General features: G+C 56.5%; 6 protein-coding genes across 6 annotated transcripts; 2 read left to right on the forward strand and 4 right to left on the reverse strand.

Annotated features, from left to right (window-relative positions):
- Positions 1-6,144: 6,144 nt before the first annotated feature.
- Positions 6,145-7,192, forward strand: B0H18DRAFT_1116702 (heat shock protein 30; the record flags this gene model as incomplete). The annotated part of the gene is made up of 4 exons (XM_048033474.1): positions 6,145-6,285; positions 6,348-6,491; positions 6,552-6,757; positions 6,811-7,192. 4 exons carry the CDS (start codon positions 6,145-6,147, stop codon positions 7,190-7,192), a joined length of 873 nt encoding a protein of 290 aa, XP_047896452.1.
- Positions 7,193-9,396: 2,204 nt separating this feature from the next.
- B0H18DRAFT_842456 (uncharacterized protein) lies at positions 9,397-9,591 on the reverse strand (the record flags this gene model as incomplete). Its single annotated transcript, XM_048039509.1, has 1 exon — positions 9,397-9,591. A coding segment is annotated over one exon (195 nt), but the record flags the coding sequence as incomplete, so codon positions are not given.
- Positions 9,592-13,189: 3,598 nt separating this feature from the next.
- On the reverse strand, positions 13,190-15,741 carry B0H18DRAFT_872649 (Sodium:solute symporter family-domain-containing protein; the record flags this gene model as incomplete). The annotated part of the gene is made up of 9 exons (XM_048040245.1): positions 13,190-13,417; positions 13,477-13,883; positions 13,936-14,230; positions 14,286-14,390; positions 14,444-14,553; positions 14,606-14,741; positions 14,796-14,857; positions 14,916-15,095; positions 15,156-15,741. The coding sequence occupies 9 exons, from the start codon at positions 15,739-15,741 to the stop codon at positions 13,190-13,192; spliced, it is 2,109 nt and encodes a 702-aa protein (XP_047896454.1).
- Positions 15,742-16,603: 862 nt separating this feature from the next.
- B0H18DRAFT_992290 (small GTPase-binding protein) lies at positions 16,604-18,302 on the reverse strand. The gene is made up of 6 exons (XM_048045116.1): positions 17,994-18,302; positions 17,878-17,919; positions 17,585-17,782; positions 17,393-17,527; positions 16,741-17,236; positions 16,604-16,680 (listed from the first exon to the last, which is right to left on the reverse strand). The coding sequence occupies exons 1-5, from the start codon at positions 18,045-18,047 to the stop codon at positions 17,081-17,083; spliced, it is 585 nt and encodes a 194-aa protein (XP_047896455.1). The 5' UTR covers positions 18,048-18,302; the 3' UTR covers positions 16,604-16,680; positions 16,741-17,080.
- Positions 18,303-19,387: 1,085 nt separating this feature from the next.
- Positions 19,388-23,487, forward strand: B0H18DRAFT_953002 (uncharacterized protein; the record flags this gene model as incomplete). Its single annotated transcript, XM_048042157.1, has 3 exons — positions 19,388-20,342; positions 20,396-21,021; positions 21,073-23,487. 3 exons carry the CDS (start codon positions 19,388-19,390, stop codon positions 23,485-23,487), a joined length of 3,996 nt encoding a protein of 1,331 aa, XP_047896456.1.
- A 253-nt stretch (positions 23,488-23,740) lies between these two features.
- Positions 23,741-26,875, reverse strand: B0H18DRAFT_1143844 (RNA12 protein-domain-containing protein). Its single transcript, XM_048035670.1, has 13 exons — positions 26,786-26,875; positions 26,443-26,730; positions 26,324-26,387; positions 26,107-26,271; positions 25,975-26,053; positions 25,748-25,911; positions 25,162-25,682; positions 25,048-25,105; positions 24,821-24,990; positions 24,591-24,770; positions 24,425-24,527; positions 24,308-24,373; positions 23,741-24,251 (listed from the first exon to the last, which is right to left on the reverse strand). Exons 1-13 carry the CDS (start codon positions 26,867-26,869, stop codon positions 23,995-23,997), a joined length of 2,199 nt encoding a protein of 732 aa, XP_047896457.1. The 5' UTR covers positions 26,870-26,875; the 3' UTR covers positions 23,741-23,994.
- Between the last annotated feature and the right edge of the window lie 311 nt (positions 26,876-27,186).

Genomic DNA, 27,186 nt, shown 5'->3' on the forward strand with positions numbered 1-27,186 from the left:
TCGTTGTCTCAGGCTTTCATAAAACCGCGCCGCTCAACTTCTATGCTGAGGATGGCTAGTGCGGCCAGATTGCACGTCTCCGAATTGATGAATGAGGGAGTCGTGACTCGGTGTAAGTATGTCGTGTCCGTTGACTCCTTACATTGATTCCGCCGCTTATAAGGGTCTTGTATGGCCTTATAGGCCAGGTTAGCTTTTGGCGATGCGTTTTCTTGCTCTGAAGCTCAATGAAGCTGCATGTCAGAGTACTAGGGAAATGATGATTTCAAATCACCCGTTCTGAACCCCGAAGCCCATTTAGCCTTGCTCACAAGCATTCACGAACGACGCGGGATTTATTGGTGAGGGATCGAGGGCTGGGGTGAGTCACTCGTACCGGTCCATGGCATGTCTAACCCTCGTCCCCAGGTCATATGTGGTGCTCGACCGACCGCCGTCACCGCCCCTCCGTGCGAGACGCACGAGCTCTTCCTCAAACTACGCAGCATCTTGGCGATTCCAGCGTTGACTTATTCAACCAGTTTGCCATACGTACCGCGCTTCCCCTCAATGCCGTGCTTTATTTTGCTGACTTCAGAGCGTGGATGCCCCTCTGATGAGCAGCAGCATCAGCTTGGATTCAGATCCAGACGCGGAGGAAGGTGGAGATCGACTGACGATGCGCACTGAACCCATGCCGGCTTTCATCGGACACGCAAGGCGCACCCGTGAACGCAGACAGGAGCCTCTGGCGGATGCAGCACGAAGAAGGCATTTAAGATTCTAGCGATCGTGGCGGACAGGGTCCGCTGCGTGACGAGTACGCACAAAAGATCGGCAAGCCATATGGTGGAGAGAACAGCTGGGCGGTTCGTTCACTATGTGGACTCATAGCTCTGAGCGGAAGACTCGGACTACCCATCATTACTCGGTGCGAAGATTCAACGTCAGTTCTCTTTCCGGTTGATAGGCCCCGTCGATCTTGCAACTCGCTGCATTCGAGCTCGTCCGCGCTCGGCTTGCCCATGAAGTGGGTCCATATGCTTGCAATTGGTTGTGGTCTACCTGTCTGGGCGCGCGGCTCCGCATGGTCCGTCTTGCCTGAAATGCCTGGACGTCGTCGCTACTTGGTTCCGGTGCGAGTTGGACTCGTCAATAAAGGAGTCATTGACCTCGCGCCCAATAACGCAGAACAGTCACGATGCATCCCAGCCAGTCTCTGTTGCCTTACTGCGGAGCATAATCCATGCGTCGATCTTACGGTGGCCCTCAGGCTGGTTCTAAGAAAGCCAACAGGAAGGTTTGAGGAAGGTGCGCAATTCATCATTGACCTGCGTTCCTTCCGGGCGTCCGGGCGACCCGCCTGCAGAATTGCCTATCATGGCTGGCCTGTGGTGTGGAGTCGACATCTTGACCCAATTTTGAGCTTCAATGATGGAAGCGCTGGGCCTGAGTTGCAACACTTTGCTATCTACTCTCACAATACTCTCACAAGCTCCCCTTCGATGTCACTTCAGAGTTCCACAGATAATCAACGGCGGCCTCGCAGTGAGAATCGCTGCTGCGGCAGACGCCGCTGGGACACGGTTCAATATCCGTGGTCGTTTGAACATCTGAGGTAAGAGCTCTCCCGGACGGTCGCTGTGTATGGACTAACTGTTGAATGTATCTGCAGCATGAGCCCGCCAAGTAAATGTAGCCCGCCATCACCATAGCCACGTTCGTTGAGCCGCGAAGGACATACGGAAGCAATCTCAGGGACGCGATACGAGACGAGCGCCTTTCCGGCTCGTTACGGCGCTCCCGGAAGGTTTGCACGATTACCTTTAAGCCTGACCCGAGTCCGCAAAATCTTGCACTGACCGAGACAGCACCTCGATAACGGACCCAGCGATGGCGGATTTCAAAGAGGACCTGGACGCCACCGACATCGAGGTCCAGAGCGCGGACGCCAAGGTGGTGGTGAAGCGTGAGCCTATTCATGTCATGTCGATCTCGCGATCGCTCATAATGAATCAATGAATGGCAGCGAAATGGTACCGCTCGACGATGTACAACGCCGTCATCCTCGGAGTCTGCAACCTGCTGGCTCCGGGCCTCTGGGGCGCTATGAACTCCCTCGGAGCGGGAGGGGCGCAGAAACCGTACCTGGTCAACGCGAGCAACGCGCTCACATCCTGTCTTATGGTCGTCACCTGCATGCTCTCAAGTATCGTGGTCAAAGCGATCGGGATCAAGTGGACGCTCATCATAGGCACGATGGGATACGTACCGTACGCCGCCGGGCTGTACACGAACAACAGGTATGGCACCGAGTGGTTTGTCCTCTTTGGTGCCGCCCTCTGTGGCTTGTCGGCAGGCGTCTTCTGGATGTCGGAGGCAGCGATCGCGTTGGCGTACCCCGAGCCATACAATCAGGGCCGCTTCTTGGGGCTTTGGCTCAGCTTCCAGGTCGGCGGACAGATCCTCGGGGGCGCCATCAACCTCGGAATCAACTCAAAAAGAAACGAGGCCGGCAGCATCTCGTACAAGGTGTACCTCATAATCATCGCGCTGCAAGCTCTGGGGCCGTTCGCGGGTCTCTTGCTGAGCAAGCCAGAGCAGGTGCAGCGGAAGGACGGCGTCCCCGTCCGGCTGAAGATCACGAACGGCAGCATCGCGGAACTGAAGGACACGACAAAGCTCTTCTTCAGCAAGAACTTCCTGCTCATCGCCCCCCTCATCGCGCAAACCGTCTACTCCGAGGCCGTCACATACACCTACCAGTCCCTCTGGTTCACCGTGCGCGTGCGCGCCCTCGGCTCGTTCGTCTCCGGCATCGTCGCCATGATCGCGGGCAATCTGCTGGGCGCCTTCCTCGACCACACGAAGCTCAGGCTGCACACGCGCGCCCGCTGGGCCTTCTTCACCGTCTTCGGCCTGCAGGGCGTGTGGTGGATCTGGGCGACGATCCTCGTCACCGAGTTCCGGAGAACGCAACCGACGTACGACTGGGTCGACGCGGGCTTTGGCAAAGGCTTCGGGCTCTTCCTGTTCCTCGTCATCGGCTATCAGGTCCAGTATTTGTATCTGTAAGCGAACGTCTCACAGAATTGGAGACGGGACTGATGCCAGCGCAGGTACTTCGTCGTCGGCACCCTCGCCGACAGCGAGGCCGAGGTCGTACGCATCGCCGGGTTGCTTCGAGGCACCGAGTCGGCCGCACAAGCTGTTAGCGTAAGTCATGCCCACACCCACACCCGCCCCCGCCATAAGACACCGTGCTGACGCGATTCATTCGCAGTACGGACTGAATAGTGTGCCCATCTTTGCCTCGGTCGGCGGGGTGTACTTGAACTTTGGCATGTGGGCCATCTCCTTGTTCCCCGCCTGGCTGGTCGTCCGACAGATCGGGTATGGACTGGGGGATGGCAAGGCCCGTCGCGAGGCGGATCTAGCGCGCGAACAGCAGGAAGGAAGAGGGGAAAAAGACTGACAGCTTGACCGGAGAGTCAGCGAACGCATAAGCAACGTAGCAACAGACATCTGTATGACCGATAGACAACGCGTAGACCTTTTCTAAACGGCAGCGTACATAGTGAGCGGGAAACCGCCATCATGATGTAGGTACAGATAGATTGCTCTGAAAAGTATTCGTGGACGATGCCTTACTGGGCAGCGCCACCTCACCGTAGGAGCGACTGGAGGAGGACTCGTCTGTAAGACCTTGCGTGATGCTACGTACGTATACGATTTGACAGAGACTCAAACACATGGCTACACAATAAAGGTAACACTCAACCTTGAAACAATACAATACATCAGGGTATTCGTGTATCCCTGGCAAACGTAGGTATCAACAAGCATGCATACCGGGTATCTCTCTCTGCAGGCAGGTGTTCGAAGTGAACGTTCATGCGTTCAAGTCCAGGTTTGAGGCTGATGAGATCGATTGCCCGTGTGCACAGTACTGCGTGCCGAATGATTGCTGTTGACCTGACAGAGGACTCGGACGCCTGAAGTCAACTCGTGCTGCCGCTGGTGGCGGAGATGGTTATGTACCAGATCTCATTCCGATTGACCTGTGCACACTTGCCTAAATGGGACGTTTTGTGGCGCCGCTGCTGCGCCCCGGGCCAGCGTCAATGCTTCAACTTGAACGTTGTCACGGGAATGTTAACCGTTGTCTCAGGCTTCCATAAAAGCCGCAACGCTCATCTACTATGCTGAAGATGGTAAGTGCGGCCAGATTGCACGTCTCCGAATTGATGGATGAGGTCGTGGCTCGGTGTATGTCGTGTCCGTTGACTCCGCTCGCACTGACAACCTGCAGATTCAATAGCAAACCGGTACAATACTACTCTACCGGAAGTGCGTGTCTTTACCTTTGATTGCTCCTAGTATGATGCAGACGATTGTCCCATCTGAACATCAAGTGTGCGAAGGTCGTGCTTAGGTGGGTCGTCAAGCTATTGCGATGATACCGGTTTAACGAGTTGTACATAGTACCACCTTTTCCGAGCGAATGCGTCATAACCAGCTGCGTGATGAACACGAATTCAGGCGTACAACCATTACCTCGTCAAACATTGCGCTGTTAGTTCAATGGTCCCTCTTCCCTGAATTGGGTTCCCGAGTGAAAGGCGGTCGATAGCGGGGATGCACGCACTACAACCGACTTTCAGGAGCCGGTCTGTCTATGTCTATGTTTCCTTTGAGTGTCTTTGATCAGCTTGCTGAAGAACGTGCGTACAGTTTCAGGTGACCCATGGCAGCCCATTTGTAAAAGCAGGATCGACGCGCGTTTGAAAGATTCAAACAATTAAGCTCAACTGTCGTCATCGGGCTTGACAAATAGGTTCTGTGACCTTCGAATGGTATAAGGATGAAACCCTCGGGCGGGAGCCCGCCGGGGGCGCGCAATGTCAGGCTAGCAGGTGAACAATGATAGGCACGTCAAAGTTCAAAACGTTGTTGGAGTTGAGTCATCTAACGCAACAGACGGCATGTTCTAGCACCCCCCGGACGTCGGCGCGGGGTTGGAGGGCTGCAACATTTTGCGAGTTAGGTATCTCGTTGAGTGGTTCACTTCGTGTGATGAGTGCGCTGACAGACCTTCGACGACCGCGCTGGTACCCGCGGTACAGGCACAGACACCCCAACTGCGTGTCTTACGACCTACCGGGTTCCGGCCACATACATGCCAAATTATGTGACCCGGGTCCGGAACATTGTTGTTCGACTACTATTCGGCTGTCGGTCTCTGGTCGGTCTCGTTTGTACGGTGGACGCGACACGCCGGCGCTTCCGGGCGCGCACTTGACCATGCAACCCCGTGCTCGAAGCAAAGGTGCCTATCGCTAAGAAGACGAGCGCCCGACGGGGTCGCAGGTGGGTGAAATGCGCTGACCAGCTGGTCCCGCACGTTCTAGTCGTTTGGTCATGCATCCGCCCAGCGTCCGCGCTACCCGACCGCGGGAGGCCTGTGGCTGACGTCAAGGGCCCCCCGATGCGGATCTGCGGATCGCGCCGGAGGGCGAAGCATCCGATCGCGTCTTCGCATCGGCCGATGCATCGGCGATCGCGTACGCTAGCCACGTGCGCCCGACGCTGCGCCCATCCGGTGTGTGCGGCCTCCACTGCGCGTGGTCGGTGTGCGGGTCCCATCCCCACCACGCTCGAACACAGACCATACTCGAATGGGTTAACCAGCGAGCAAGGAAGCGAGGCCGCGAAGGACGCAGGTGAGATGCAGAAGGTCATGGGGACTAGAACGTTCTCGTGCTCACCCGGGTCCGACTAAGCCAGCGCGCTCGGGCGTGTTCGACGGATCTCGAGACCGTTCGAAGACACACTTCGACGCCAGCGCTCTGGAGGCCGATGCTGACTCGGTGGACCCGGACCATGCTGGCCTCTCCTTCGAGCATGTTTCTGCTTCTAGCCTCCCGCCGCCGGGTATGTGTCAGCCGTAGACGTCAGTCCGCTCTCGGGCGAACTCGTTACCTCACCTCGGCGGTCGGCTGCCTGGGACGGACTCAGGTGCGTATATAATCTGCGGCCAGAGGGCGTCGAAGAGCATCAGTTGTCCCGAACTCAACTGTCTAACGACCAAACGCCTCCCTCCTCCCTCTCCCGCACCCTCGCCCGCACACCCCTTTTCTGTACTCGCTTCGACAACTATAAGCGATGGCAGGCGGTAACCAGGCAGTGAACCTCAACCCTCCCGACGCCCAGGAGCACCTCTCTACCAATGGCTCTGACTGGCTATGGACGGTGTTCTCAATCATGGCTCTGGGTACTCTTCTCGCTGCGGTTGCGACGATCTTGGTTAGTGCTTCCGCGTCTAAACTCAGTAGGATCCGCAACTCACTGACAACTTCGTCATACAGAGGCCTCGTGGAACGCGTCTCTTCCACCAGCTCGCTATCATTGTCCTCACGACTTCGAGTATCGCGTACTTCTCCATGGCTTCTGACCTCGGTGCTACGCCCATCACTGCTGAGTTCCGTGGCGGCGAGACCCGTCAAATCTGGGTGAGCACTAGGCCGCACAAGTGCAATATATCTCGATTAATTAACGTGACCGTCTTCTAGTATGTGCGCTACATCCAGTGGTTCATCAACTTCCCCACTATCATCCTCGGCCTACTGCTCGCGACTGGGCTCCCACTTTCCGACATCGTGACGACGCTCTTCATGTCCGTCGTCGTCGTCATCACTGGATTGGTCGGTGCTCTCGTACATAGCACCTACAAGTGGGGTTACTACACCTTCGGCTGTGTTGCGCTCATCTACCTCTGGTAAGCAACACCCTCCCACCTATCTTAAACGCAATGCCCACGACACCCGCCAGGTACGTGCTCCTCTGGCACGCGCCAGCCTCGAGCTTCGCTGCAGGTGGAGTCGTTCGCCGGGGCTACTACCTCGCTGCGGGCTACTTCTCCTTCATGCTGATCACCTACCCGATCGCCTGGGCGTGCGCGGAGGGCGGCAACGTCATCAGCGTCACGTCCGAGATGATCTGGTACGGCATCCTCGACATCTTCGCCGGCCCCGTCTTCCTCGCCGTCTTCCTCTGGGAGCTCCGCGGCATCGACTACAACTCGCTCGGCCTCCACTCCGGCAAGTACGTCGACCACGGCGCGGCGGGCTCCGCCGTTCGGGGCGAGAAGGCGGCTCCCGCACCCGCCGCGGCGCCTGCGCCCGCTGTCCCCGCTGGCGAACAGGCGGTATAAGCGAGTCGGCTTGACGAGCGCTGCCGTTGCCCTTCTTTCCCTTCTGCATGAAGCGCAACCCCTCTTTCCATTCACGCATGCCTCCGACACCACCATTGATGAAACGTACGAACTCAACGACCACTCGAAGCGAGTCCGAATTCCTCTTAACCTAGTAACCCTCCCCCCTTTCACTGTCTTCGATGGCGTTACGACTCGCTAGTGTACAAAAATACTACTTGTAATCCTTTGTAATGGCTTACGTTGCGTTCGCAAATGTACTGTAACATTTCTTGGCTTACCCTTCGCACGTGCTATGGGGTTTTGTGATCGTGTACTTAAGGTAGAGTTGCAATGTGCATTGCTTTGCCTGTATTCTGTCACATTCATCTGGGTACCCGACTCCTCGTGGTTCAGACTCACGAAGACAACGTCAATTACTGTAAAGGTGATGCGAGTTCTTACCTATACAGGGAACTGCGAGTAAACGATTTCATTCATGGTTATGAGTACTTAGTAAGTATCAGTCGAAGGCTAGTTTCACCAGACTTCGACAGACCGCAGCTTCCAATGGCTGCGCAATCCAGAATGTCAAGTGTCGTCCGTCAGTACCTAGCTCAAATATTCCAAGTCTCTTTCATCTCCTTTGTTTACTCGCTATCGCCTTCCTATTCATCTTCTTCATCCCCGTTCTCATCTTCCTCTTCTTTGTCCTCGTCTTCATCTTCGGCATCTTCATCCTCCTCTCTTTTCGCTCCTTCGCCGATACACCTAAATACAAACAACGTTACCACGGATCGTAACCCCTCCAATATCTCCTTGAAGGCTGCCGGCAGTTGTTCGACGACAAACGTAGGCGGAAAGAGTGTGCAATCCTTCCAGGGCTCCATTAGAAGACTAAGAGATTCCAAGCGTGATCCGCCGTCAACCTCGGCGCGCTGCCGGAGCGCCGCATGTAGCCTCCGGAGCATCCTCAAGCTCCCGCCTTTCTTCCTCGGTCGATATTGCAGAACAAGCTCGCGCAAGTGCGGAGCGGGAATTCCCGTTGGCGTAGGTGCCAGGGCGGAAGGGAAGGCAGGCATATCGCTGATTTGCCCTATGATCTCGAGCTGCTTGAGGTTCGGGAAGGCACCCAGCATACGAGCCCAGCTTCGCGGACCGACGGGACTCGTGGTGCCACGTAAGACCAGGGTCTCCAAAGACTCCGGGAAGGTGCCACTCAGCTGACGAATGAGAGGCCGGAAGGCTGTCTCGAGCTCGTACGGCCAACATTCCGTCACATAAGTAATGAGGAGGGACGGCATCGCTGCGTGCCCGAGTGGGAAATGAGAGGGCGGATAGAAGCGAGAAACCCTCCAGGGCTTCGAGTCCCAGAACTCTGTGCGTTCCACGTCGGCATATATGGTGAATTCGGCGCGAGGGTCATCCTCGTACAAGTTGAGCCACACCATCAGGTGCCGTACCTCGCAAATAGCGGGCAGGTATCTCGAGTCCTTTGGCAGGAAAGGGTCCAAGACGCGCATGCGTTCATCATACTCATGGTCGTAGCGGTTTATTGTTTCCAGCGATAGATGAGCGTGCCGTGCGAGTGAGATCTGAGCAAGCAAGTTTGAGATGCCCGCCGACTCATCCCCTGCGAGGTGGACGTGACGCATCCTAGGCAGCGACAAAATGTGACATGTTGTGCTCTGTTCCCGTCGTCGTTCCCAACAAGTGTATTTGAAGATCTCCAGGGAAACACATGCTTCCAGGAGATCCAGGATAGATGCGAAGGGGCCCTCCTCAAACAGAACATCGTAAAGCGTCAGTGATGTCAGTTGTGACAACGGCAGTTGAGTCCAATCCGGTGTGATGGCTATCAACGACAGGTCTCGGAGACTTGGGAGAGGTTTTGGTGTCCATTGTAATGACTTCGGTAGTGCCAGTGTCCATTGTGATGACTTCGGACTGCCTACGTCTAGGGCCAAACACGCTAGCGCGGGTAATGGGGCGTCCAGCACTTGCCAGAGGAAGTCGGTCTGAGCGACATCGTTATGCTCGACATGAAGGTTCATACTTGTTATTCGCGAATGGTGTGGTGCCAGAGTGAGCGCGACCATGGGAAAATCAATCTTGCCTCTAAGTTTGCGTGAGCCCCGGATCCCCACTTGCGATGGTAAGGATACGCCGATGCTCGTGCCGCTCGAGCGAGAGAGACAAAGCTTCAGCGAGGGGAGTCTCGCTGATAGATCGATGTTGGTCCATAAGAGAGGTGTGTCCATGATGAGGTCTCGCCACTGGCGGCACACGCCCATGGTCTTCGTAATCCATGTGTTGCGGGCGTCCGATGCGGACGCAAGACACAGAATCTCGATGAGAATCTCGTTCGGCTGCGTGTTGACGGAGAGAGTCGAATTGTATACACTTTGCAGATTTGACAAGTAGAGTTGCAGGGCGAGTACCTTGGATGTTATCCAGTCACGAACGTGCTCAGAAGCGCAGCCCCGCAATTGTATGCGGTCGTCTTCCGGCAACAGGCACAAGGCACCGTCAGAGACGGTCTTGTTTCCTCGCATCGCAGGTATACTACTAACAAGATGTACCGTCAGTGATCCCGCTGGCTCTTGTGATGGAGAAGGCTGGGACGATGTCTGAGATGAAGGTTAACATACCTTGAAACAACCTGGGTGTGACGCGTAGAATTCAAGTGCACCGATGGCTAACGCTGGCGTAGATATAATCGATGATCGCTCCAGGTCTGTGCTGAAGGGCGGTACTTGAACTGAGGGCTGCCCGTACAGCTGAGTCTCAGCCTGGTCGATCTATCATCTACGGCCATACTAGTAAACTGCGATGAGCCACTCACTGTAGATTTTATTATGAGCTTGCTATGAGCCCGCAAATAAGTCGTTGCAAGCGAGTACGGTTACAAGAAGGTAAGTATCTGAGGTAACCACGCTTCTGTACGTTGAACGTTGAGGATTGGTGGAGGAGCTGTTCAACTCGAAAGCCTAAGTCACAGTGCGCCACAACCTGAGGCTGAAGCCACGGCAGCCACGCGGCGTCTATCAGCCATCCTCAGACGCGTCGGTGGCGCTAGGCGCCTAGGCATTAACGAGCTTAGCATCGTCACGGTCTCAGTACACGGTCGCGACATTGTTGAGCGCAACGATGTTTAGTAGACATTAACCGTATAGTCTACTCAGAAACCGGCTCAAAGGCGCCCTGTCACTTAAGTTACTTGTGTCCGCACCGCTGGCTCGAGGGCGAGCGCCGCGTATGCCTCGGGGATAGCCTCGGGGACGAAAATGGCCAGCCGTTCAACATATGGTGGGCTATCGATATGTGGGAGCCCGGGCGGTACAGACTGACGAAGGCAACATCAATGTGATGTGAGTTCTTATTATTGATGCAAGTCAATGTGGTTGTGGTTGTAAACACCACGCGATACAAACGATGTGATCACAGTTACTCTGATAGTATAACATGTACAGTAAGTATCAGTCGAAGACCGGATTCACCAGACTTCGACAGTTCGCAGATGACAAAGGATATGGCCGCGCAATCCAGAATGTCGACGTCAACCGTCGTCCATCAGTGATTAGCAAAGAATGCTCCTAGTCTCTTCGTCTTCCTTGTTTATTCGCCATCGCCTTCCTCTTCATCTTCTTCATCCCCGTTCTCATCTTCCTCTTCTTTGTCCTCGTCTTCATCCTGGGTATCTTCATCCCTTTCATCTTCAGCCATCTCTTTTTTCTCTCCATTGCCGATACGCCTGAACACAAACAACGTTACCACGGATCGCATCCCCTCCAGTATCTCCTTGAAATTTGCCGGTAATTGTTCGACGACAAACGTAGGCGGAAAGAGTGTGTCATCCTTCCAGGGCTCCAGTAGAAGATTAAGAGATTCCAAGCGCGATCCGCCATCAACCTCGGTGCGCCGCAGCAGCGCCGCATGTAGCCTCAGGAGCATCTTCAAGCTCCCACCGTTCTTCCTCGGTCGATACTGTAGAACAAGCTCGCGTAAGTGCGGAGCGGGAATCCCTGTCGATGTGGGTGTCAGGGCGGAAGGGAAGGTAGGCATATCGCAGATTTGCCCTATGATCTCGAGCTGTTTTAGGTTCGGGAAGGCAGCCAGCATACGAGCCCAGCTTTGCGGACCAACGGGACTCGTGCTTCCACGTAAGATGAGAGTCTCCAAAGACTCCGGGAAGGTGCCACTCAGCTGACGAATGAGAGGCCGGAAGGCTGTCTCGAACTCGTATGGCCAGATCTCCGTCTTATGAGTAATGAGGAGGGACGGCATCGGTGCGTGCCCGAGTGGGAAATGAGAGGGTGCTTTGAAGCGAGAAACCCTCCAGGGCTTCAAGTCCCAGAACTCTGTGCGTTCCACGTCGGCGTATATGGTGAGTTCGGCGGCAGGGTCATCCTCGTACAAGTTGAGCCACACCATCATGTGCCGTGCCTCGCAAAGAGCGGGCAGGTATTTCAAGTCCTTTGGCAGGAAGGTGTTCAAGACGCGTACGTGCTCTGGAAATTCAACGTAGCGGCCTGTTGTTTCCAGCGATAGATGAGCGTGCCGCGCGAGTGTGATCTGAGCAAGCAAGTTTGAGATGCCCGCCGAATACCCTGTCATGTGGACGTGCCGCATCCTGGGCAGCGACAGAATGCGACGTATTGTGCTCTGATCCCGTCGTCGTTTCCCCTCCCAATCAGCGTATTCGAAGGTCTCCAGGGAAATGCATACTTCCAGGAGGTCCAGGATAGATGCGAAGGGGCCCCCATCAAACAGGACATCGTGGAGCGTCAATGATGTCAGTTGTGACAACGGCAGTTGAGTCCAATCCGGTGTGATGGACACCAGGGACAGGTTCCGGAGACTTGGGAGAGGTTTTGGTGTCCATCGCAATGACTTCCCACCGTTTGAGTACAGGTCTAATGACGCTAGCGCAGGTAATGGGACGTTCAGCACTTGCCAGAGGAAGCTGGTCTGAGCGACCTCATTATGGTCGACATCAAGGGCCATACTCGTTATTCGCGACTGGTGTGGTGCCAGAGTGAGCGCGACCATGGGAAAATCGACCTTGGCTTTTAGTTTGCGTGAGCCCCGGATCACCATTTGCGATGGTAAGGATACGCTGATGCTCGTGCCGCTCGAGCGAGAGAGACAAAGCTCCAGCGAGGGGAGTCTCGCTGATAGATCGATGTTGGTCCACAAGAGAGGTGTATCCTGGATGAGGTCTCGCCACTGGCGGCACACGCCCATGGTCTTCGTAATCCATGCATTGCGATCATCCGATGCGGACGCAAGACTCAGAATCTCGACGAGAATCTCGTTCGGCTGCGTGTTGACGGAGAGAGTCGAATTGTACACAGTTTGCAGGTTTGACAAATAGAGTTGCACGGCGAGCACCTTGGATGTTATCCAGTCACGAACTTGCTCAGAAGCGCAGCCCCGCAATTGTATGCGGTCGTCTTCCGGCAACAGGCGCAGGGCACCGTCAGAGATGATCTTGTTTCCTCGCATCGCAGGTATACCACTAGTATGATGTAGGGTCAGTGATCCCGCTGGCTCTTGTGATGGAGAAGGCTGGGACGGTGTCTGAGATGAAGTTAACATACCTTGAAACAACCTGAGTGTGACGCGTAGAATTCAGGTGTGCTAATGGCTAACGCCGGCGTAAACAGGACCGATGACCATTCGAAGTCGTTGCAAGTGAGCACGGTTTCAAGAAAGTAAGTGGCTGAAGAAGACGGTTTAAGTTGAAGCCACAGCGGCGGGCCACACGCACCGGCGTCTATCAGCTATCGGACGCGTCGGTGGCGTCGCGCGAGCGTTGGCGCTGGGCATTGAGCTTATACTTACTTAATCGTCTCAGACTCTCTCAGTACATGGTCGCGACGCCGATTGCTGAGCGTGATGATAATAAACATTGACCATATAGTCTATCCAGCATTGGAGACTCCGTATGTCTATGGGTCCACATATCTTTGCGATATAGTAGTAGTATCGCATCGCGAATAACCAGTGTGAACCTCACGCACTCGAGTCCGTCACTACCTCTTTCTTCGCCAACCCGCCACCGAAGACATCCCGCACGACGCCGCGTGAGATCTCCACCATCGCCTGGCGACTCTCGTAGAGGGGTAGTACAGACGTAATGAACGCTGCGACAAACACCCAGATGACGCAGATGATGACCCATGCCTTGAAGAATGCGAGAGAGAAGACGTAATGCGACAAGAACATCGGGATCGGGATGAGCTGCAACACATCGAGATTAGTCACTTTACAGAGATTGAAGGTGCACAGGAAACACGTACGAAGACGATAATGAAACTCATGATAACTGACGCCCACGTCGCGGCCCGTAGCGACTTTTTCAATGTCTCGTAGTCCTCCGGCCGTCTCTCTTCAGGCACCGCAAGAGAAGTGTCCTCGTCTTCATCGTCCACCGAGTTGGTCACGACCATCGCATCTGTCTTTTCTCCCTTCTCTGAACCCGCCGTTGTGGCAGTCTCACTGTTCGTGTTCTCTTTCGACATGCTGTCCTTGGTTGGGTTGAGCCCTCGCTTGAGCTGCTCGTCTATAGCCCGCCCGCGCGGGTTGATATTCTTGGTCGCGGACCAATCAAACTCGTTGTCGGGCTTGATGAGAGTAACGATGATGGAGATGAGTGCACCTGAGCAGCACGAGCCCATGTTTCCAGCGAGGTTAGGATACATATTCCCTGCAGGAAGCATCAGAGGCTGTAGCACGTATCAAGAGGCATCATGACATACCGGTGGTCTCGACCGTCAGAGCGCCATAGTATGTCTTCGCTACCACAAGCCAGCAAGTCACGCCGACGCAGAGACCACCAAGTGCGCCGCAGATCACCGCCAGGCGCGTCTGCTTTCGCCAGAGCACGCTCATGACAATGGGACCGACAGCGGAAGTGTACAACGTGCCGGAGAACAGGAAGAGCCAGTTGAGCGAGATGCCAATGCCGTTCCAGAGACAGGCGACGCAGGACATGACAATGGCCCACACGGCGACCATGATGTGGGACACGCGAATGAGAACTTCCGGAGATGCCTGTGAGGACGTGTCAGTCGATGGTCAATGATACATCGGAGACGGGAAGCCGCACATCCGGCTTGAAGTGAATCTGGTACAGATCGAAGGTGAGAATAGACGATGTCGCAATCATTTCAGATGATGCTGCCGATGTCACAGCCATGAAGAGGAGGATCAGCTAACAGAGTCCTTTAGTGTAGTCCTGCAAACGAACGAGAGAACGATGCGTACCATTGCCACAGCACCACCCTTTCCTAGCAATGCTACGACACCAGCGGGTGCAGCCAGACCAGCATCAATTTCACCGCTGGATAAGCCCCCAGTGTAAGGGAAGGCTGGATCTGAGCACTTGTCAGTCAAATGCGGAATGTCAGGCGGAGAAATCAGGCATACTGTTTGCGAGTGCGACAGCTGCGAGACCCATGATTGAAGAGAACGTCAACGGCACGGCGAACCACGCTACACCGCCCAACAAGTATGCGCGAACAGCTGTCTTTGCTTTAGAGGCGATTGCGCGCTGCCAGTAACCCTACCGTGCAGAACTCAGAATTCATCCCGGCAAGTCAACGGACTAAAGACTCACCTGGTCCAGCATGACGGTACCGAGACCGCCGAATATCTGGATGATCATGAACACCAGTCCATCTGAATAGCTCGGCATCAGAGGGTATAACATGCGCGGAGTGAATGCAGAACCACATACAGTTTGATTTCAAGGTCATATAAGAGCCTTCTGCGTTACCCGCAACGGGCCGCTCGATCGCCGCCTGCTGCAGCTTCTGGTACATGCCTTCGAAGCCGCCGATCAACTCGGCCTCGGTGTAGGTATAGAAATAGAAGTACAGTATGATAATCATAAGGATTAGGGTATGGGTGTAGTCGCCTACGCCGGGTCGTGTGAGCAACGGACAGTGGGTGCCAGTGGACCGTCCGAAACACTCACAGAGGAAAGTCGCACGAAGCCCACCGAGGATCACATAGACCATGACGCCGATGGGGATGAGGAAATTGGCGGCGTAAATGTTCATGCCGGTGAACGCGTTCACGACGGCACTGCCTCCGAGCAGAAGCATGCTCGACACGATGAGGTTCGTCACCAGACCATACGTGACGAAGATGAGATGCGGCGTGTTGCCATAGCGGGCTTGCACGATCTCGAGGTACGTGTGGCAGTACGGCGCGATCATCTTGACGCGGACGGCCAGAATCGCCATGAGGAAGATCTGCAGCGTCGCGCCGGCGGCGTAGTAGTACCCTCCGCACAGCCCATACTCGTACGTCACCGTCGAGCTCTGCAGCAACGTCGCGGCCCACGTCCACGCAGAGACGATGCCAGACGCGATCAGCCCGGGCTTGATCGACCGCGACGCGGTGTTGAACTCCTCGGACGTGCCGATCTTGAACGTCGTGTATCTGTTCTGGAGGGTCGACAGGCCCATCATGAGGACAGCGAAGACGAAGCCAATTCCGAGAACCACGCCATATCCGACGCCTTGCGACAGTACTTGCGCGCCTTCAGTGGTGGACATTGTGGCGGCTTGAATGGGGACGTGTATCTCGAGAGAGCTCGCTCGCTTCGAGAAGAGGTAGCTTATGACCTTTCTGCGGAGCTCGATAGGTAAGCAGTAGGATTCTTATCGCCTTTGGTACACTGATAGGGAGATACAGTCCCGAGAAGCATTGGAGGGCTGGAGCACCGAGGTGCAGGCGCCCTCCCGCTGTCATACCTGCAAGAGAACGGCAATGACACTGGTCAATTCTTAGCTTCCACACTTCAGCGCGGACACTCACCGGCACTGCGATGGGCCACAATCGCATCATTGTTCAAGCGTTTCACTTCCTTCCGCGCAGGCTACCAACGTACGGGACGCGCTATACGCTACTCTATTTTCCGCGACGAGCAAGTCCATGCTTCGCTGCCTTTGTCCTGGGAAGTCTGATTGCTCCCCGCGCTCCACGGAAGAGGATTGGCTGAACCAGGGCAACGATACGTACCCGTGAGACAAGTGGATCGTATATAAGGAAGGCGTCCCTCTCTGAAGGAAGCCCGTTCCGTCGAAGCAGATAAAAGCCTATCGAGTCCTGGGTGATACGGTGAGGACCGTTTGAGTACCATCGGACCGATGTGCGCACATACCTCAAGCTGTCTTTATTTGTTGGACCCACGACTCGCGTCCGGCTCGATGATCGGCCTCATGTATCCAAGTATCTTCCACCGTGTCCGACTGGTATCAGCATTTGAAAGCCACAACTCGACTCAAGGCTCACCGATTAGCTCATTGCTCGGATAACACCCTCAAGCGCCACCAGTGCCGTGAGCCAATGCCAGTGCGAGCAGCCCTGTGCTACATGGGTATGCGAAGACGGGTGCAGTGACGGTCAGCGCAGCAGCCAGGTCAATATCGACGCTTCCATCTGTCAAGAGCCTCTCAAGAGTGAGCCATCTCACCCAGAATGGACCCTTAGTCCTGCGAAGACACCCTCGTGCTCAGCCTCACCGTCTCAGCAGTCATGACAAGAACGCTCACAGATCGCTCCTGGTGCGTGCAATGACAGACCGTCCCTCCATATTACGAAGACTCATAAATGACCACGCTCGTTACTTACATGCGAACAGATGATGATGAGAAGAGGAGGAAACCGTAACCTAAGGTCGTTGAGAGGGCAACAGGATCGGATGACAGCAGCCGCGGGGCGAACAGTGTGACCGAGAACCAATGTAATACGCGGAAAGATGAGGTGTATGACAGTCATTGCAGAAGATAGTAGTAGTCATGAACGGCACGAGGGGTATGAAGAGTGACAAGCTCGCTCAGCTCGAACTCGACCAGCCCGGAGCAAGCGGTAGGTGAAGTGTCCGCACGCGGTTTAGAGGACGACACAGTGGTGCTTCTTGCTGCCCTTGGGCCGGCTGAGAAGCGCAGCACGGGTGGCGTACTGGAACACCTCGCGGACACCCTCGCCAGACTTCGCTGAGCACTCGAGATAGTGCTTCGCACCAATCTTCTGTTGCACCGCCATACCCTAAAAAGTTATGTCGTTAGCGTTAGACACATGAAACGAATACAGAACGTCATCCCATCCCGGAGCGCTACTGCGCAGGCACGTGGATGGCAACTCTGAGCCACCGGCGACGCGTAGCCCGGGCGGGGAATCGAAGACAATGAACGGGCAACGCACCTCCTCGGGAGTAACAGGCCGCTGATTCGTCTTCCTGAGCTCCTCAATGACTCGCGGGTCACGTCGCAGATCCTTCTTGCAGCCGACGAGAATAATGGGGAGACCAGCACAGAAATGCATGACCTCAGAAATCCACTACAGGGTTGACGCAGATCAGTCAAAATGTCTTGGTGCATTCAGAGAGACACGCACCTTCTCCTGCACGTTGTCCAGAGAGTCGGGTGAGTCTACGGCGAAGCAGATGAGGATGACGTGGGAGTCAGGATAGCTGAGCGGCCGAAGACGGTCGTAATCCTCCTGGCCCGCCGTATCCCACAACGCGAGCTCAACATGTTTTCCGTCGACCTCCACATCGGCAACGTAGTTCTCGAACACGGTGGGCACGTAGACCTGATACAGCGGTAAGCGCTGACATTAGCACACGAGCAACAGGCATGGTACGACTCGGCATCGCGAGCAGTCCCCACGGGGAACGCGGTACGCACCTCTGGGAACGTTCCTTTCGAGAAGACAATCAACAAACAGGTCTGGAAAGGACGGTTGCGTAGTCAGCACAGGGGTGGTACGACTACGCATAGCGCGCGACGAGAACGACACAGACCTTGCCGCAGGCACCATCACCTACGATGACGAGCTTCCTACGAATTTCGGACATGACTGAACAAAGGACTGACGAGCGAGGATGGAGGGACGGCTGAGGTGGACGACGCGGACGGCGGTTGCGGTAGCTGGAGCGGCGAGGAGACGTTGCAGCGCGATGATAGCAAGCGGGCTTTCCAGCGGTCTTTGAAGTTTCGCGGCCAACCACACTGCCATACACAGCAACCCTCACTTTTACCTAAGCACTGGGTCTGTGCGTGGGAACTCGCCACTTAATTCTGAAGGCTGCCATACTTATCTGTGCTAGTCCCGCAACCGCTGCATTGCTTGCACAGCTCGCTGCACAGGCGACCGGGGTTGTTTGGGGAAACCTGGGGCCCGCAGCAAGGCAGTACATGATATTACTTTCACGCTACCGTACCTGGAGCCCACCAGTTTGTACATATGCGTATGTCATCGGATTACACTAGGTCTGTCGTTTCCTGCACGAGAAGTACGCGCGGTCGCGGTGAGTGGATGGGCTTCTCGAAGCAAGAGCACTACCTCCTCCGAAGCAGAGTATCATGCGACGGAAAGGAAACAAACCGTCAGAGTCGTTCTTGGCATCGCCGTGTACTGTAATTTCGCCCCGGAGAAAACAGATCCCAGCGGTGAACCTTGGGTGAACCAGTCCCTCCGCGTCAGAAAATGCACCACGCTGCGAGCATTGGCAAGAACTCACCCACTCAGTTCTAGACCGGTCGGCTAGGATGTAAGTGATACACGTTGAGAACGCATGTCACATTGCCAATACTTGCTTGCGTATATACGATGCTGTCCTGTAAGTTTAACGCTCAGGCAGTGCTCACTGAGCGGCACTGACTTTGGTTCGTGACATATGTCATTGACGGTCGACAACCTGAATCCTGCGGCTGCGTAGATCAGTCAGTACTCTTGCAACCAGCAGTTGAGTGTGGCCATATGGCTGCAATCATGAACGGGAGGCGCTGCGCATCTCCGCTTGAATTCGTCAATGGACGCGTGTCGATGTTTGAACACAACCTGCAGCTATAACTTTGTTGTCCTTGGGACCGTCCATGGAGTACGCTGAGCGATGGCATGACGCTGACGTTGAGGTCTTGCCAATGGCGGGTGGCAGCCCCGAGGCAAGTTGTGGTGTGAGCAAAGGTCGAAGACGCCTAGAGCGTGACAAGGCCGCGTGACAGCCCATACAAAAGAAACAATCAAAAGCGGCCTCGAGTGTAGTGCTACTAACTAAGTATAGTAGCGACCTTCACAAGGGCATTATTGTGGGCTAAAGCGACGCGCTGTACTATTGTCACGCTCGCGCCTCTTCATCGCGCCGCTGCAGCTTCGAGCAGGCCACACCCTCCCCTTCTCCCCTTCTCCCCCTCCATGCTGCCTGGAACGCCCTCGAGGACTCCGAACCGTCGCGATCTGCGCCGCAGGGGCAGGAGGAGCCCCGTCGCCCGCTCCTCCTCCATTCTCGGCTCCCTCAAAAGTTTTATCACAACCCCACTGTCGTGGTTCACGTCCCAAGAGGACCTACAAGAGGACTTTGAAGACACACCCGGAAAGCGGCGGAGAAACCCCGAGGCCGCCGAGCGCGACGACCGGGAGCACGAGGAAGGGGAAGGACGGGCGAAGCGGCAGCGTGTGCACAGTCCAGAGCCAGAGCCAGAGCCCCCTCAGCAGCGGCGCCGGCTGCTGAGCGAACAGCCCGTCGCAGGCTACCTCGATGTTCCGGAGGGTCTGATACCCCAGCATGATGCTCTGCCTCGTCTCTCGATGGGCCATGCGCGGTCCTCGTCGCTGGCCACAGCGCCCCCGCGCTCATCCGCGGTCCGCCTCGACCGCCACTCCCTCTCCCCACTCGCCGGCCCGTCGTACGTGCAGCCGCTCAGCATCGCGCGCACGATGTCCATGGATCCGCCGACGGGATACCGCCCCCGGGCTTTGTCGCGGGACGTCTCGATGGGCGTGGCCTCCGCACGCGAGGCGACAATGACGCCGTCCCGTACACCGTTCCAAGTGCGCCCGCGCACGTCCATGACACCCCAGCCGTGCGGCCAAGGGTTCGGTCCCGCCGTCCCGCGCCTCCACCGCGACACGTCCGAACCGCCACCGCTCGAGACTCTCGTGTCGACCCCCCAATTCGTCAAGGCCCCGCTGCAGACGCAGCCACAGAGACAGATGCCCGCGATAGAACCGAAGTTAACACTTGGATCGCTGGCGGAATCGCAGCCGAGGACACGGCGCATGTCGCCCTTCGGCGATGTTCCCCAGAGTCGCCCGTCGCTAGGGCAGAGCAGCGCGGTGCTCATGGCCCGCTCGGGCTCCCTTGACGGTGGTCAGTTGCTGCCTGCGCAACCCTGTTCTATTGATGTCTCATTCACTCAGCAGGCCGCAAGCGTCCTGAGAACTCCGCAGAGAAGGTGTTGCAGGACCTTGACGTGTACAAGACACCGCTCCTGCCGACGCGCCTGCGTGGCGCACCCAGCACCCCCGACATGTTCAAGACCAAGAAGATGCCCATACCCGTGCTCATGGCCGGCGAACACGACAAGAAGACCCGTCTCGGCTCAGCCGACAAGGAAGAGCCGGGCGCCAAGCCGTACGCTGGGAAGGGCGGCATGAAGAAGCTGCTGATGCGGAGGAAGCAGGAGGAAGAGGAGGATCGCGAGAAGGATAGGGAGTCCGCCATGGACGATGACCAGGACGATGGTCCGAGCGAGGTTGCTCAGCAGAAGGCACCGGGGCCGCGCGATGTGCCCCCTCTTCCCCGCCTTATTGTACCCGAGTTCCCGCCTGCACCTGCGGCGGGCAGACCCTCTTCACTGCGCGTCGGCCGCAACAAGATTTCACGATCTCATGCGCCATCTGTGCAGCGTGGCAAGAACCGATTCTCTGCCGTGGATGAGGACGAGGATGCTGACGATGCGATGCTCACGTCTGAGGATGCTCAGGCGGAGGCTCCCAAGCCACCATCTCTCTTCCAAGCCCCGGCTGGGTTCAGCTTCGCCCAAGAGGTAAGTACCGTTTGTCCCTGCAAACATCCTGACAACTGGAATTCTTGGTAGACCGCACCGATCAAAGCAGACTCGAGCACGTCCAAAGAACCACCGATCGCCTCGCTGCCATTTTCCTTCAATAAGCCCAGCTCAGAACCCCCCAAGGCAAGCACCGAGGGTGCGCCCTCGGTTCCAGCGGTTCCCAAAGAGGTCACCCAGCACGCTGCTCTCCCACAAAGCGGCCCCGCTGCTACGAACCAGGAATATGCAGCGAAGGTACCGACTGTTGCTGCTGGCTCCGCCCCACCCACGACTGCTGCCGCTCCAGCGACGCCCGTGCTGCAGATGATGCCCAGTATCGCGCTGACGCCCCCGACACCAGCGGCGCCTTCGACGTCCGCGGAGACAACAGGGAAGGACGCAACGGCGGAGAAGGCGCCGTCCGCGATACCCAACTTCTTTGCCACCTCTGCCATCTTGTCCAAACCAACAGCCCCCATCACGCTGCCGACGGGCACGTCGCTGTTCGGTGGTCCTGCAGCTACGATGTCTTCTGCGCCTGCGAGTACCGTGGGTGGTTCTACCACGACGGCATCCACGGCTACAAGCGAAGTGAAGGGTGCTGAACAGAGGGAGGCCGCAAAGCAGTCCGCGTTTAGCTTCGGCGGTGCGGCTTCGGACTCGACCGCACGCCCTGCGGGGTCAGCGGCTGGCTTATTCTCATCGCCGGCTTCATCAGCGTCGAAGACTCCCTCGGAGACAAGTGCCGCATCTGGAGCAGCCGTTCCTACGTCGATCTTTGGGGGCGCACCCGCCAAGGAGCCGTCTTCCTCTGGAACGCCTTTCAGCTTCGGCGCGCCGGCGAAGCCTGCAGAGCAGCCCCCTGCAGGGTCGTCTCTGTTCGGCTCTGCACCGCCTAAGCCAGCGGAGCCCACCCCTAAGGCTGCTGCGAATGCTACTACGACCCCGCAGCCGTTCAGTTTCGGTCCCCCAGCGAAGCCAGTAGAGACTGCGACGACATCCAGTGCGTTCAGCTTCGGTGCCCCGTCGAAGGCTGCAGAGGCACCCGCACCTTCGTTGTTGGGTCCTCCGGCGAATATCGAGAAGCGGGCGAGTCCTGCACCGGCGTCCGGATTCACCTTCGGACCGCCAAAGGACCAGCAGGCGAAGACGCCCGAACCGACTTCGACTCCGGCCGCCGAACCTTCGAAACCCTCGCTCTTTGGCGCGTCGTCGACGCCGTTCGGCGGGTTTGGTACTGCAACTGGCAACACCGAGCCTGCGAAGGCGCCCTTCACGTTCGGTCAGCCCGCCGCGCCTGCTGCAAGCACCCCAGCTGTGCAGGCCCCCAAACCCCTCTTTGGTGGTCCGTCTAGCAGCTTCCCATTCGGTGGTGGAGCCCAAACAAGCACCGCACCGGCGGAGCCCGTTGTCCCTGCGAAGTCGCCGTTCTCATTTGGTGCGTCGCCGGCGACGCCTCCTACGACATCCACAGACAAGCCAGCATTCTCCTTTGGGTCGGCAAGCGAGACGACCTCGGCTCCGCAGGCACCGATGATGTTTGGCGGACCGACTGGTGGCAGTCATGGCACGGACGTCTCGAGCAAGCCATTCGCGTTTGGCGCCGCTGCCGCACCGGCGCGGCCGGCGACGCCGCCTCGCCATGACCAAGAAGTGAGCATGGACGAAAGCCCGACGCGGGGTGCTGGGATGTACATGAATGGACATGGTGATGCCAAGGAGCCTCTAAAGCTCACAACTGGGTTCTCGTTCGGAGCGCCGGGAACGAGTGCAGCGTCGCCCTTTGGTCAGAACACGCAAGCCTCGTCATCCACTCCCTTCGGGTTCGGCGGCTCGTCGAGTGCATCAAGTATCTTCGGAGGCGCCAAGACGGAGAACAAGCAGGAGACGAAGACTTCGTCTGGCTTTGGCTTTGGTCAGCAGAGTGGATCCGGGTTCGGTTTTGGGCAGAAGCCTGCTGACGCTCCGGCTCCTTCGTCGTCTCCCGCCCCATTCGGGGGCTCGGCTGGGTTTGGACAAAGTTCTGCGACACCCAGTGCAGCTGCACCGTTCGGCTTTGGTCCATCGACATCCTCCGGGAGTACTGGTGGGTTTGGGCAAGCGGCGGCGACGTCGACCACTCCCAGCCCTTCCACATTTGGCTCAACACCGTTCTCGTTCGGTGTAACCCCCACTTCAGCAACGGCACCATCAAATCCCTTCTCATTCGGTAGCCAACCGGCATCTCCAGCGACGGCGAACCCTGGTCTACCGTCTGCATCGGGGACTACCAATCCACCATTCCAGTTCGGTCAGCCTGGGCAAGCATCAGCGCCTTCAAGTGCCGCGCCGTTTGGTGCCTCGGCAGCTCCGCCACCTGGTGGCGCGATCTTTAACATTGGGGCCGCGTCAGCCCCTGCCCCGACAGCGGGAGGAGCAAGACCTGTGAAGAAACTGCCCACTCGTAGGGCTGGAAAACGCTAAACATCTTGATTCTTGTCTTGGACCCTCGTTTCTTTCCGTCTTGTCTCACAATTGTCATCGGCTTCCTCTCCGTGCTACCTCCTCTCATAAAGTCATCGTCGCATCATGTTTTTCTCGCTTTTCCGTGCCCTGGATCGTTTCTCGCTCGTCAGTTGCTCTGTCGGATCCGATTGTCACAGGCTGAAGGCCATACGTACACATCATCGCATCGCATTATCCGCATTCATAGGTAGGTAGAACGTACACATCACTCACATCTCAATAGGGCTGAAGGCTCGCACATCCAACTTGTTCAGAACCATAGGTAGATAGGTAGGGCACATCCGCAGGGCTGACGGCCTATGCATTGCGTATTATATTTCACACTGTTAGTATATTGGCGTTGGCGTATGTTGAACGATAGCAATACCATCCATGTTGTCTTAAGGGAATAGAGTGGTGGGGTGTCAGGGTACGAAGTGACATGACGCTACAACAACACAACACGGGTACAGGCAGGACGAAGGCTCATTTGGATAACGCCTTTCTGAGGTTGGCGTTTTGCTTCTCCAGCATCTCGATCTTGTCTCCTGCTAACCTCATCTTCTTCAGCAGGTAATTCATCCGATCTCTCACAGCTGTCCGCGAGCCCATCCAGTCCGCTGTGCCAGCATCGACATCTTTCAGCGTGAGCAGCTCTTGCTCGCACGACTTTACGGTACCCTCCGAGGCAGCGATGATCCGCTCATTGAAGGCGATGTCTTGCGTGGCACGGAAGACGGGGTCTAGACAGACGCTTTTTCAGTACCAAAGGCGTTGGGCAGAATAGTATATGACTCACCCTGGACAAGCCGCTCGAAGACATATCTATACACTGGCTTTCCAGGCTTAATGGTGGACGGCCGACCTAAAGAATTCCTGTGAGAGGGAGACTAACGCACTAGTAGGTAGGACTGACCATTCTCGGTGCCAATGGCGATGAGCTCGGCATGCTCCATATGCCTGAGAGCAGTTTCGTCGTTCTTGAAAGGGAAGTCCATCAACACGTCGTGGTACGATATCTATGTACGCCCCGTTAGCGAACTGGTGGTAGATTCAGTATGCGTCCACGAGTCTTGTCTCACCTCCGGCTTCTGCGACAGCTTCTTCATCATCGCCCACGCCTGCTCGCGTGACCACGGCAGGTTCTTTGCATCCTCGAGGTCCTCGCCGTATGCGTTCTTGCGGATTTCACTGACACCGCGGGTGACGATGTCTTCGATGGCGTCCTGTACGCTTTGGCCGTTATGGACTTTGTGGATAAGCTGCACTCCATCTCAGTATCATGTGAGATCGACGAGACATGGACGCTTACACTTTCGAGGTCACTGGCCCGCCCGCCTAACCGCTGGATGTACGAAACCTGCTCTTTGCTGAACCTCGCGTCCACACCACTGTCTTGCAGCTTCTGCTTGACGAAGGACAGTGCACTCGAGTTGTCAGCATCAGACAGGGTAATAACGTTCAGTGGTTGGGATGGAAGAGCTAGCCGTAGAATCCAATGAGCTGAGTCGAAACGCTTGTCTGGACCGTTCAACGTACCCTTGGTCAGCCTCTTCGCATTCTCCCGGTTCTCGCTCACGATAATCACGTGTGCAACCTAAAGAATACGAGAGTTGAGAAGGACGCAACATGACGACAGGACTTCATACTTACCTGATTTTGAGCCAAGCTGGCTGCCCAGCGCGACAGCACGTCCAGCATCTCCTCTTTGCTAGCCCCTCCACCCTTGCTCTCAAAGCCCTTCACAATCACGATAGGCATCGCCTCGATCGCCTCCACATCCCCCGCGCTCCGTTCCTTCCTCTGCGCTTCCTTCCTCTCCCTCCCCTCCCCCCTTTTCTCCTCCACCTTCTCCGCCTTCTCTCCATCCCCCCTCTGCAGCGCACTTACGACGTGCAGCCCCTCGTCATTCCGGTCAAACACCTCGTCACCCACGCCAAGTTCACTCATCACGCCGTTCCCTGCAATGCAGTCCACACGCCCGTCGTGCCACGCCCCCTCGCGGATCCGCTCACGCACGCGGGCCTCCTCTTCCCGACGTAGCTCAGCCAGATGCGCATTCTGGACAGCGCGGTCGTGCTCTTTCCGGTGAGTGGTGTTGACGCGCCCGAGCCCAGTGCCCACGACCTCGAGGATCTGTTTCAGCTGGTCGGTGAGGGTGGTACTGAAGCCGGCTGATTGAGCGGAGCCGTCAGCTCGTACGTGATGAGCATTCAGATACAGAATACAAGCTGCGCACCCTTCTGGCCGATCAACCCGACGCTGGCGAGGTCGATGAGGTTGTTGAGCGAGTTGAACACGGAGAAGACGGGCCAGTAGCCTGTCTGCCGGGCGAGCGACGAGAGCAGCGCAGCATCGGACGTCGCTTTCGACAGCTCGGAGACATCAATTACCAGTGCCCTCCTGTCCGTCGTCGGGGTCAATCCCGTGGAGAAAAAGTATGAGTGGCATAACACATGTACTGACCTTCCCGACTGCTTGAGCAGGCCCGAGATCATACTCGTTTTCCCGCTCCCTTGAGGACCGTAGACGAACGCTACAGTGTCTATATGCAGACAGTGAGACAGAAGTTCGCCAAAGACGGGGCTGCTCGCGTACTTGGCATGTCTTTGAGGTAGCTCTCCAGCGCGCTCTCCGCGTCCTTGCGCTCCTTCCATGCCTCTTGCGCGTGAGCTCGTGTGGCCTCGCCTTCCGAAGCAGCCGTAACTGAAAGAGAGAACTTCGGCAAAGCAGTGTTGCGAAGCCACTGGTACGCCTGGAATTCTGGGGTAGGACAATGAGTCCTGGATAGCAAGGGCGCTGAGCTCCAACGTACGTTTGATATCGAACCAACCCTCGAGCGTGCCCTCAACCATGAGTACGCGGATTGGGTCGAATATCTATTTCCCAATCAATCAATCAATCAATCATCACACTCAACATCGAACCACGCACCGTATACGTCAACGTCCCCAGTAAGAAAAACAGTACCGGCAGAAATATCCTCGGGTGGCTCGTCACATAATCTCGAACGACATGCGCCTGCACCGGTGCCTGGTACGTCGTCCTTAGGATCGTCTTCGCCGCCGAAGCCGAGGACGACGGCTGCACCGCGAGGCCGTGGATGGCGTTGTGTGCGATCGCGGCGGATCGCAGGCGACTGAAGGTCACTGTGGAGTAACGGAGACCGCCTGCGACGGTTGGAGGAGAGGGCTGGGAAAGGTCTTGTATGCGACCGTAGGGCTGGATGGAAGTGTGGTGTTAGGTGGAAGGGGGGATGTGAGATGGATGGACGTACGCGGAGGAGGTCATAGAGGGTCTCTTCGGTGACGTCCGGGCCTTCGAAGGAGACACGGAGGATGGGCGATGGAAAGCGATTCATGTCCTGGCATAGATTTGCATTGAGTGTGCATTTCAGAAACCAAATACTAAACGCGTCACTGCAACCCAAATGTTACGGGTCGGGGCCTGACACCAGCCAACCCGGGAGGGCGTCGCAGGTCACAGCCACATCCGAGCATCAACCAAAGATGCAGAAGTCAAAGACCACAGCCGACTTTAGCCCTTGATAATAGAGCTCGTCTGCGCCAGGAACAGCCATTTTCAAACAAGGACGTCTGACCCTGTGTCCACGATCTCGGCTTGGTGCTCGCGTGAAGGTGGTCAAATTTCCAGTTGTCAATTCGAACTATCCAGACC

The sequence above is a fragment of the Fomitopsis serialis genome (assembly GCF_022376445.1).
Source record: "Fomitopsis serialis strain Sig1Antser10 chromosome Unknown B0H18scaffold_15, whole genome shotgun sequence".
Classification (NCBI taxonomy): Eukaryota; Fungi; Basidiomycota; class Agaricomycetes; order Polyporales; family Fomitopsidaceae; genus Fomitopsis; species Fomitopsis serialis.

Bases quoted from the DNA above. Each gene is read 5' to 3' on its own strand.
- B0H18DRAFT_992290 (XM_048045116.1), bottom strand. From the start codon at position 18,047: ATGTCCGAAATTCGTAGGAAGCTCGTCATCGTAGGTGATGGTGCCTGC. The intron at 17,920-17,993 runs GTCTGTGTCGTT...CGTCCTTTCCAG, and splicing joins GTGATGGTGCCTGCGGCAAG to ACCTGTTTGTTGATTGTCTT. The intron at 17,528-17,584 runs GTGCGTGTCTCT...TCAACCCTGTAG, and splicing joins TGGACAACGTGCAGGAGAAG to TGGATTTCTGAGGTCATGCA.
- B0H18DRAFT_1143844 (XM_048035670.1), bottom strand. From the start codon at position 26,869: ATGAATCGCTTTCCATCGCCCATCCTCCGTGTCTCCTTCGAAGGCCCG. The intron at 26,272-26,323 runs GTACGTTGGAGC...GTCCTACCCCAG, and splicing joins GGGTTGGTTCGATATCAAAC to AATTCCAGGCGTACCAGTGG. The intron at 26,054-26,106 runs GTACGCGAGCAG...GTCTGCATATAG, and splicing joins CTACCTCAAAGACATGCCAA to ACACTGTAGCGTTCGTCTAC.